This window comes from Tupaia chinensis, unplaced genomic scaffold, assembly GCF_000334495.1.
Source record: "Tupaia chinensis unplaced genomic scaffold, TupChi_1.0 Scaffold000211_1, whole genome shotgun sequence".
Classification (NCBI taxonomy): domain Eukaryota; kingdom Metazoa; phylum Chordata; class Mammalia; order Scandentia; family Tupaiidae; genus Tupaia; species Tupaia belangeri.
In genome coordinates this window covers 454247-464487 of record NW_006159686.1, presented here as the reverse complement: position 1 = coordinate 464487, position 10241 = coordinate 454247, and the positions used below count along the sequence as shown (strand labels likewise).

The window sequence follows — 10241 nt, the reverse complement described above, 5'->3', positions numbered from 1 at the left end:
CGGCCCCTGCTGGCGGCCCGCTGAGGTCCCTAGTGCTGGCAGCCCCTCCTGGCAACACTGGCGTGGCAGCAGGCTGAGCTGGCCTGCTGCCACCTGCCCGTCCTATGCCCCTTAGACTTCAGCCCACTGCGTTTATCATCATGCCGCCCTGTGGCTCTGCAGTTTGCCTGGTGGTGTGTGTCCTGTGTCCCCATTAGTCACTGGTCTCCTGAGGCGTCTTCACCCTCTGTGCCTGCGAGTTTGGGGTGCGTGAGACTGTGGTGCCTATGGTCAGGGCCCAACTCAGTCTGCCCGGGCTCCTGAGTCCCATGACCTGTCCCTAGGTCCCTTCCCAGGCTCTGGCTGTACTTTTCCACTGTAGCCCCAGGTTCAGCCACCACTTCAGGAAACGGCCAGGCTGCAGCCGCATCTCGGGGTGATCCCTGGTGGGAGGCCAGTTTTGTGCTTGAGTTTGAAAGAGGCAAAAGGACTGTTGAGACCTCACTAGGTACGAGATTTGTCCGAACATGCGCATCGGGGCTTCAGAGGAGCATATGCAGGCTTCTCCTGCGACCACAGGTTTGGCAGTGGTGGACAGCGCTGGTCATGACGCCTTCCTGAGCCAAGCCCAGGGTCTCTGCTGTTCTGTCCTGTGGTCCTGTCCCCAGGGCTGTGAGGACCATGTCCCTATAGCAAGCAGTAGTGGGCACCTGGTCAGGAGAGTGGCAGCCCCCGAAGTGCAAGGATGTGAGGTGCTGGGGATATGGAGTGGGCACTGGGTGGACAGCTCCGGGCTCGGGCAGGGACAGTCTTCCATGATGGCAGGTCTCGGGTTGCTGAGCCGGCCCCGCACAGGCCGCAAACTAGAGTGAGCTGTTGGAGTGAGTCCTGTGTGCATGTGGCACCATGTGGCTTGCAGGCAGGGTGTCACATGGCAGTGACCGTGCTGCGGGAAGTGTGCCGGTGCTCATGTGGCTCCGGGGGGAACGCCGTGCCGCAGTGCGAGGAGGGGGACCGAGGGGGATGGCAGGTGAAGGTGGCTGCTGGTGGCCGAGACTGTCAGGGAGGAGCCCGTCTTCCTGCTGCCTGGACAGGGGCCCTCGGTGTCTCAGAAGCCACAGCCCTGAGCTTTGCAGCAGACACAAGCATGTCCTCACAGTGGAGTCTCATCCCGAGTCTCCTCAGAAGTCGATCTCCTCGTTGTGGCCACCTCTCCCCTACCTTTCTGGAATCGCAGAAAGTAAATCATTGCACTTGTAATAAATCAGTCATTTCTGCAACTGTGCAGTTGGGGTTGCCCCCTTGCCCTGTAGGGGACTAATCCCTTATCGGAAAAATGGCTGACATCCATCCCCACTGGCCCTGCCACCTCTTGTGAGACAGGGATGACCTCTCCGAGTGGGCCCAGCCCTGAGTCTGCCCTCCGTGGCCAGCGTGGCCCCGCTCTAGTGCGCTCTCCCTCCCCTTGCAGGGCCCTGCAGTTCCCGCCCGAAGGCTGGCTCCGTCTTTCCCTCAACAACGGCAGCATCACCCACCTGGTCATCCGACCCAACGGCCGAGTGGCGCTCAGAACCCTCGGGGACACAGGGTTCATGCCCCCTGACAAGATCACCCGGTCCTGAGGGCCCCAGACCCCGCCCTCCTCATGACCAGCTCTGGACGCCCTGCATCTGTCCGGGAGGCGGCCAGTGGGACTTGGAAATACTTAATACTTTCCAGTGCAGGAGGGAAAGCGAGGTCCAATCAGGGTTTCCTACCTCCCTCTGAGCTGCCAGGACAGCCCTGTGGCCCCCCCAAGAAACAAACCTGGCCGATCCCCTCACCAAGGTGACCGCGGGCATGCGCAAGGGTCCCAGCTGCAGCCAGCCACAGGACCCCGGGTACCATCAGCAAAGCCCCAGCCAAGGGCCTCATCCCACTTCACAGACTTTCCATTTAAACCTTTCTGTCACCAAAGTATTTCTCAGTTAAAGATTTCCCTATCTGGGTTCTTGCCTTGAAAACCAGCTTTCCTGCCCAGAGTTAAAAAGCCTAACGCTTTTGGATTTGAACATGGGCCTTTCGGGTGGAGGGACTCACCAGCCACAGGTAAAGGAAGGCCTCCTGTGGGCAGCTGTGTCCTCGTCCATGTCGGAGAAGCATCCCAGGCCAGCAGCTCGCGTGGTCTGCCCTGGCAGCTCACCTTTGACACTCGTGGACTCTAGTACTTAGACATGGCGTGTCCTAGTTTTCTGCAGCCAGGACCGCTGATCAGGATGTCTGACTCGCTCTGTCCACTTTGGAAATAACTGCATAATAAACTTTTACTGTTTTAAGTACTAATTGTGATTGTTTTGAGGAAAAGTCACCAGAAAGCCCCTTTTCTGTGGATGTGGGACCTGGCTCCGTGAACCACGAGCCCTCTCTGAGACAGGACAGCTGGTGTTCCTGTTGGTGACAAGTCCCACTGCCACATGTGGCTGCAGAATCTGTCGCTGTCTAACTGGTGCCAGTTTCCACAACTGTTATCGGAGGGGCTAAAAACTGTCCCTCAGATTAATGTACTGTTTCATCAAACACAGTTAAAGATTTTACTAAAAGGGCATTTTGCTCAGCTACAGGTGAATGATCTATATAAAAGTTTAGAGTTATCACCACATGGTTTAATTTAAAAAAAATTTTTTTTCTTAAAAAAAAAAAAAAAAAAACAAAAAACGGCTCTTGGGACTAGCAGTTGGCATAATGGTTGTCGCTGGACTCCCATGTAGTTGACTGTGGTTCGAATCCCAGTGGCTTAAACTCATGTCAGGCGTATGTGCGTGTGCCCAAGATCCTAAGAGGAGAATGGAGAAGGGATTGTGGCATAGCCATACCCCCGCCCGGGGGGGGGGGGGATTTCATGATTTCTCGCTTTCTGTCTCTCTCTCTGGTGAGTGCACGTGCCCTATAGCCAAAACCTCTCAGGAAAAAAAACAACCTCTCTTTATTGTGATTTTCAAGCTGCCATGTCTGGGGCTTGAACTCCACCATGCCACCTGCTGGCCCCACCACTACATGATTTTAAGAAACATTTTATTTTGTGATTCAAGTTCCAGACCTGGCAGCTTGAAACTCATGCTGGGCATGTGTGTGTGTGCATACCCCAAATTCTAAGAGGAGAATGGAGAAAGACGACAGTGTGGCTGTCTCCCTAGGGAGTAGTGATTTCTCACTTTCTCTGTTTCTGTCTCTCTGGCATATATCCTATAGCAAAAGAAGCCAAAACCAAATTATTTCCTTTTTTTCCCCCCAAAATTTAATTTTTTAAAATTACTATTTTAATTTTGCTATAGGACATGTGCATTCACTCACCAGAGGGAGAGAGAGAGAAAACGAGAAAGCAAGGCTCCGGGTCTGAGATTGCAGTCGGCCATGCTGGGGTCCAGTGCCTTAGCCGCCACCACCATGCAACCAGTCGGCCCGTTCCATTAGTTTTAGAAGGACCTGGGACTCATGCTGGCATCACCGGTACAAACAGGGAAAAGTCAAAGGAGGCCCAGGAGCCGAGGACACAGGAAGAGCTATCTGCAACGTTAGGACAGAATGTGATTTTAATTTCCATTTGAATATTTACAATAATATACAGAAGAATATGGTATATGTTAGGAAAAAAACAGACCAGTGTAAACTTAACCTGCATTCTGAGATTCTTTCTGAGAACAAAGAGGCCTTTTAAAAATGCCATTACTTTTAGAAGAGAATGTATTATTTCTGTCTTCTATCTAGATGTCTGCTACCCAAATAAAAATATCCTGGGAACAGTCAGTTTTAAAATCTAAATCTTGACTTTAATATTCCTGATCTGTTTCTTACCATGTTAAAGTTTTTACACAAGTTTCAATGGAGCTGTTTTACAAATGTAAAGACTCTTACACTATTTAGTAAAAGTTCAGGGAAACTAAAAACGACTTATAGAAGGCACTGAAGTCAGCAGAAGCCTTGGTATGAAATCTCACTTTGGGTTAATCACTGGACAGGCTCACCGGACACCATCTGTGTGAGCAGCTGACCCTGCTCCTGATGCGCCTCCCGCTGCACAGACCCTTTGAGGCTAAAGCCCAGGGCACCGCTGAGATAAACCCATCACGGAGGAACTGGAATGGCTTTTAACCTGGGACCCCGCTGTCCGCACTGTTGCACAGTCTCTGAAGGAAACCCGGCCGGGACGGGTCTATGTCCAGGAGACACTTGTCACCTGACCTGGGAGATCATCTTTCATGCTCAGTGAATCCTGGAGTAATTTCCAAATAAGAGAACGATTTACAAATAGCTTACTATTGCTACCTACACTGGCAGCTAATAACTGAGATCAAGTGCTGGTGAAAAATAACTCTCTTAAATATTGCTGGTGGGTTTGTGTGACTCCTAAAGGCTAGAGATTTTTCAGAGAAAAGCTGCTTTTTGTCTTCTGATCAAAGTGTTCAATGCTCTTAGTGGCCCGAATTACAAGTGCTGTACAAGTCTGAGATCGAGGTTCAGGCTCCTTACAGCCTGCCTCTTCACTCTGTCCAAACTCAGATCAACCGACAAACCAGACTCTTCCCCAGGAAAACGCAGGGACACACTCATCTTTGTAGCGTCCTCATGGCAGTTCGGCCAGCTCCCCTCCTCCAGAGCACAGACCCACTCCCTTCTCTCTGTTACTAACACCTTGGAGCATTACATTGACATTGTCCAGGAAGTTTCATATCAGAAATCTAGTTTCATGTAGAACATTGGCATTTACTAAAGCTACCACAAAGAGGATTAAATTAGAATATATATTCTTTTGTGTAAATTTAACAACAAACACATTCCCCTTCTTTCTTTAAAAACCAAGACCCAAAGGAGCTCCATGAGCAGTGACCTACAGGGCTGTGAGCTCGGCTAGACGTGCCAGTCTGCGGAAGTGGCCCCCGTGGGCAGGGCTGTAGCGCCCGGGGCTGCCGTGGCTGGGGGAGGCGGTGCGGCTGGGCTTCCCAGGGCTGCTTCTTCCTGGACTGCAGCTGGGAGGGCAGACTGTGCCCTTCCATGCAGGACTCGGCCAACTAGAGAAATCAAGACAGTGTGTTAGCACAGCTGGGCAGTGGAGGCGTGTGCACACACACCTGGGCCTTTTGGACCTCAAAACCACAGGCACCAGAAGGGTAGAGCTCGTGTGCCTTCCACGAGAACCTGGTGGCCGCGAGGGCACACCCTGGCTGTTCCCCGAACACCTTTTCTCCCACCGCCAGCCTTGTTTCTTCCTGTGCACAGCCGGAGGCTCACGCCATGTGCAGGGATCCGCGACCACTAGGACCCAGGCCTGTGGGGAGCTCACTGGGGTATCAAGGAGCCACTCCTGGGCTGGCCACACAGCCTAGAGGTTAAGGGAGCCCGATCCCACATGGGTGGCTGGCTTGAGTCTCTACCCAGCAATGTGAACACGCCCAGAGTGTGTACATGCACACCTGAACCCTGACAGGACTGAGATGGAGAAGGGACTGCAGCATGACCACATCCCACTGTGGGGTGTGTTCACCCCCTCTCTGCAGAGCACACGTGCCCTTTGGCAAAAAAAAAAAAAACACTTCTTGTATGCAGACATGAGCCAGAACTGGGCCACTGAGAAGCCGGCTCTCGGCAAGCACTGGTACCTCTGTCGGTCTGTGGGCGGGTAGCAAAGGACGGCACTCCTCCACCTGTGCACGGCTGGGTACTGACGGGGGTCAATGTCTGCACATTCGAGAGCTGCCAGAACATCCCGATCTAGTTTTGATGGCTCCTCTCTAGAACGCATGGTAAGAGGGATTCAAGAAAAAAACACATCTTTAATTAAAAACACAAAGTCTCAAAGTCCCACTGCATCTCACTCCCCAGAACTTGGCCTATGAACAGAACCCTGCAAGCCATCTGGCCTGAGCACATTTCACTACTGAACCACAGCCAGCACGCCAGGGAACAGGCCTGTGCTGGGGCCGAGGACCCCTGTCCAGAGGGTAAGCGATGGGGTGACGGGGAAGGCTGCCTCCAGGCCACCGGCCTGGTGCTCTGTGGTGGCAGGGTCCACCCCTGCTGTTAAACAGTTTTGCACCTTTCTACACCAAAAGGCGACCAGCAGTAGAGGGCTGGGTACTTTTATCAACTGGGAGACTCGGACAGCTCTTCCTAAAGCCAACGCCGTTCTGGGCACAGACCCAGGCTCTCGAGGGGCACTGATCTCTCTAGCAAGCAGCGGAGATGCAGGGTAGGCCAGCTCAGCTGGGACACCCTGGAGTCCTACACTCAAAGCATGGGAAAAGACAAGGGTTAGACGGGACCACAGACAGCACTGCATGACCTACCCAGAAAGGAAGAGCCTTGTGGCACTGGAGGCAGGGGCAGCCCCGGATACGGGAGCACACCTGTGCTGGGCATCACGTCCTGGGCTGCTGGGGCCCAAGGCCACGGTAGCCATTGCAGCTGACATCTCACTTGCTTCTCTTACTTGGTTATTTCCAAGTCTGTCCACAGCAGGAGGGGGCACTAACAGGTCACTATCTCCTGCATCCATTCCTGAAGCCAGGGTCTTCTTTTCTTTAGTTTTCATGACACTGTTATTTGATGTCTTAGTAAAGTTTCTTCCTAGACCTTGCAAACTCATTTGGTCAAACTCAACAGTCAGGCTGGAGACAGGTGCGAGCAAGGTGTCCTCCCCACCAGGGGGCGCCGGTCTCATCCCGCCCCGGCTCTTGCTGTGACTCAAAGGACTACAAAACCCACTCCTGCTGTTTTTTTACTACAAAACGCAGTCCTGCTGTGAGGACTACTCAGCTCTGGGGCTTCTATGAGGTCGGCCTTCTGCTCTGAGGGCAGAACGCAGCACCCCAAGTCTCCCGGAGTGCCTGTAGTGAGCTGGCTATTGTTTCGAGCTGTGTTTTGCCGATTTTTAATTTCTTCCAAGCTCATGTCATCTTCTTCATCAAGAAACGCCCCCACGGAAATGGAATTGCTGCACTTGCTCCCACTGCCTGTGTAAGGAGACAGCAGCACGTGTGTTAGTGGCGTGACCACAACCCAAGCAACCAAGTGAGTTCTCTCCAAGCCCACACCTCCTCCTCAGACTCAGGGCAGAAAACAGTCAGCATGGCTCCTCGGCAGTGTGGGCAGGTGCTGCAGACAGAACCCAAATCTGCGGGCTTGCCTCTCTACGCTCACAGGCAGGAAGACTGACCAAGGGCAGGCCCAGGTAAGGAGGGGATGATGGCCCCCAGCTCCCAGCTCAATTTGCTGGGACTCTCAGGACCACAGAGCCCACTGGAAGCTGAAGCAAACTTGCACTTCTGTCTCCTGTGACTAAAACGCAGAACAGTGCTGTCCTGGGGCAAAAGGAATGCTGCTGGTGCTCACCAGTGAGCACCGGACTGGGGCTCACGCTCCTGAGAACTGAGAAAACGTCACTGGACACTAGGTAGCACTCACACTAGTCCCCCACGCCTGGAGTTTCAATGATCCAAAGTCGATTGTGGGCTGAGAATATGAAGTGGAAAATTCCAGAAGTAATTCCCAGTTCTTAACTGCATGCCCGTCTGAGCGAGAAGATGCAATCCTGTCTACACTGTCTCTGCCACCTGCCTGTTAGCCAGTCTCCTTTGTCATCACACTGAGTCACAGGGCTCAAAACTACAGCTGGTTTCAGACACCACCTGGGGCTGGGGCTGGGGCTGTGTCCACTGCCCAGAAAGGAGACGGCCACAGCTGCCTGCGCAATGGAGGCTGAGAGGCTGGAGGAGGCCACAGTGCTCCCTGCCCAGTCTGTACACCTCCAGAGGCTGTCTGGGGTTAGCTCCTGAAAGGCGTGCAGTACTGTCAACTGCCACATGGAAAGCCAGGTTTTCTCTTTAACTCCAGATTTGAGATTCATGGGTGACTTAATACACCTTTCCTCTTAATTTAACTTATATGTTAAATTTTCCCCATCATTAAAAAATTTTTTCCCATTTTCCCCCATCATTCCAGAGAGACTTTTTTTGGGGGGAGGGGGGGAGAGGTTTTCACTATAGGGCGCGTGCGCTCGCCAGACAGACAGAGAGAGACAGAGAGACAGAAAGCGAGAAATCACCCCCCAGGGGGGATGGTCACACCGCAATCCCTTCTCCTCCATTCTCCTCTCGGGATCTTGGGCACGCACGCACACGCGCCCGGCGTGAGTTTTAAGCCACCGGGTCCGTGATGCGAACCGCAGTCAACTACGTGGGAGCCCAGCGACATAGCCATTATGCTAACTGCTGGTTCCCGAGAGAGATTTATTTTTAAATCATTTTATTTATCTTTATTTTATTAATTTAAATTTCACCAGAGAGGGACAGAGTTAGAGAGAGAGAAGGAAAGTGACAAAGCAAGCCCTAGGTCAGGACCCAAACTGTAGCCGGCCATGTGGGAGTCTAGCACCTCAACCACCACCACCTGCTGGCTCCCCAGAGAGATGATTTCTTTAAATAATTGTCTTTTTTTTGGGGGGGGGGTAAAGCATTACTTAATTTTATTTATTTATTCATTTATTTTAATTTGACCAAGGAGAAACACAAAGAGAGAAAGAGAGAGGGAAAGTGAGAAAGCAAGCCACCAAGTCCAGGACTTGAAGCGTGGTCGGCAATGTGGGAGTATCCAGTGCCTTAACCACCACACCATTTGCTGGCCCCTAAAATAACTGTCTTATAAGACAAAGGGCTAACGGTTCAATGTTAGCTTTCAAAAAACCTACAGGTTTAAATTGCATGTCTGCTCTAACTTCTGTGTTGGCAGACTTTGGCTACCAGGAAACCAATAAGGGCACTGATAATTTATTCCACGAAATCTTGGAAGAAAACTTTCCAAATCTAGAGACATTCAAATATCCAGACCCAAGTAATATAAAGGACCCCTAACAGAATTACCCCAAGAAGATCTTCTCCAAGGCACATCATAGCCACCCTGGCCAAATCTACAGATAAAGGAAGAGACTAAAATTGGCAAGAGAGAGGGACCAGCAGTTAGTATAATGACTATGTCGCTGGACTCCCATGTAATCGAACATGGTTCGAGTCACAGACCCGGTGGCTTAAAACTCACACCAGGCACGTGTGCGTGCGCGCCCAAGATCCTGAGAGGAGAATGAAGGAGAAGGGATTGCGGCATGGCTATCCCCCCTGGGCGGTGATTTCTCACTTTCTGTCTCTCGATCTCTCTCTGTCTTTCTGGTGAGCGCACATGCCCTATAGCGAAAACCTCTCCAAAAAAAAAAAAAAAAAAAAAATTGGCAAGAGAGGAACGTCAGGTTACTTATAAAGATTATCCAATCAGGCTAACCTCAGACCTCTCATCAGAAACAATGCGAGCAAGGGAAGAATGGGAAAATATATTCAAAGTATTAAATGAAAAATAATTTCAACCAAGAATACTAAACCCAGCAAGATTATCTTTCATAATGAAAGAAAGGATAAAAACATTCTCAGGTAAACAAAATCTGAAAGAATTTGCCAATAGCAGACCCACTCTTCAAGAAGTTCTGAAAGGAGTGCTGTACCAGGAAAACTAAAGACATAAGAGAACAAAAGGCAACCAAGAAAATGACCAATTTAATGCAAGGGACGAGAAATATCAATAATAATGCTGAATGTTAACTTCCATGATTTAAACAAACATTGGAACACAGTAACACTGCAAATTCAACAGAAGAGAGCTGAGCGTAAGACTGAACTGGCAAAATAGGATTTTATGACTTTTGAGTGAAACATTACTGTTTTTTTTTTTTTTAAATATGCTTTGTTTTCCCAATTTAAGCATTTTACTTTCTTCTGAGTTGTTAACAGGTTCAGCATTTTGTTAAAACATTTTTCTTGTTTGTCTTTTTAAATGGAAACATAAACTTTTCTTTTTTCCTGACCCCTCTGGAATTGGAAAATATTTGGGAGTATTCTTATTTTGTGGCAAAAGGGTATAAGTTCAATAATGCTTGTTGCATTGAATCAGAAACTGGAAATACTCATTATTGGATAGGGCTTTAACTGGAATGTCATACCTGAAGATTAATCAGAAAACTATGGAACTAAGGTGGATCTCAAGTAAGCCAACAGAAGTTCTTAGAAAGATGGCCTGGCACCATATAGTTCTATCTGGCAGAGAGGATTAGAGAAGACATATGAAAGAACTTATAACATAAAATAACCTGGACTTTTCAGCCCAGCATTGTAATCAGTGGAGATTGCAAAAGAGCAACCACACCAGAGGATTATCCTGAGAAAGACTTTGAAGGAAGAAAAAGAGAC

The 10241-nt window shown here is 50.2% G+C and overlaps 2 protein-coding genes across 2 annotated transcripts in view; one reads left to right on the top strand and one right to left on the bottom strand.

The window, feature by feature from the left end:
- The window catches only part of PGAM5 (PGAM family member 5, mitochondrial serine/threonine protein phosphatase), a gene marked incomplete at its 5' end in the record, with an annotated part of 4977 nt that extends 2680 nt beyond the window's left edge, over positions 1–2297 (top strand). Inside the window, 1 exon segment of the mRNA XM_014587398.1 lies at positions 1451–2297. Coding sequence (XP_014442884.1) covers positions 1451–1601 — 151 coding nt within the window.
- A 1233-nt stretch (positions 2298–3530) lies between these two features.
- ANKLE2 (ankyrin repeat and LEM domain containing 2) overlaps positions 3531–10241 on the bottom strand; it is a 49711-nt gene continuing 43000 nt past the window's right edge. Inside the window, exons 12-15 of the mRNA XM_027771371.1 lie at positions 6770–6965; positions 6300–6722; positions 5613–5744; positions 3531–5024 (exon numbers count right to left, since the gene is read on the bottom strand). Of these exons, the coding sequence (XP_027627172.1) occupies positions 4844–5024; positions 5613–5744; positions 6300–6722; positions 6770–6965 (932 nt within the window). The 3' untranslated portion in view covers positions 3531–4843. The remainder of the gene's footprint in view (positions 5025–5612; positions 5745–6299; positions 6723–6769; positions 6966–10241) is intronic.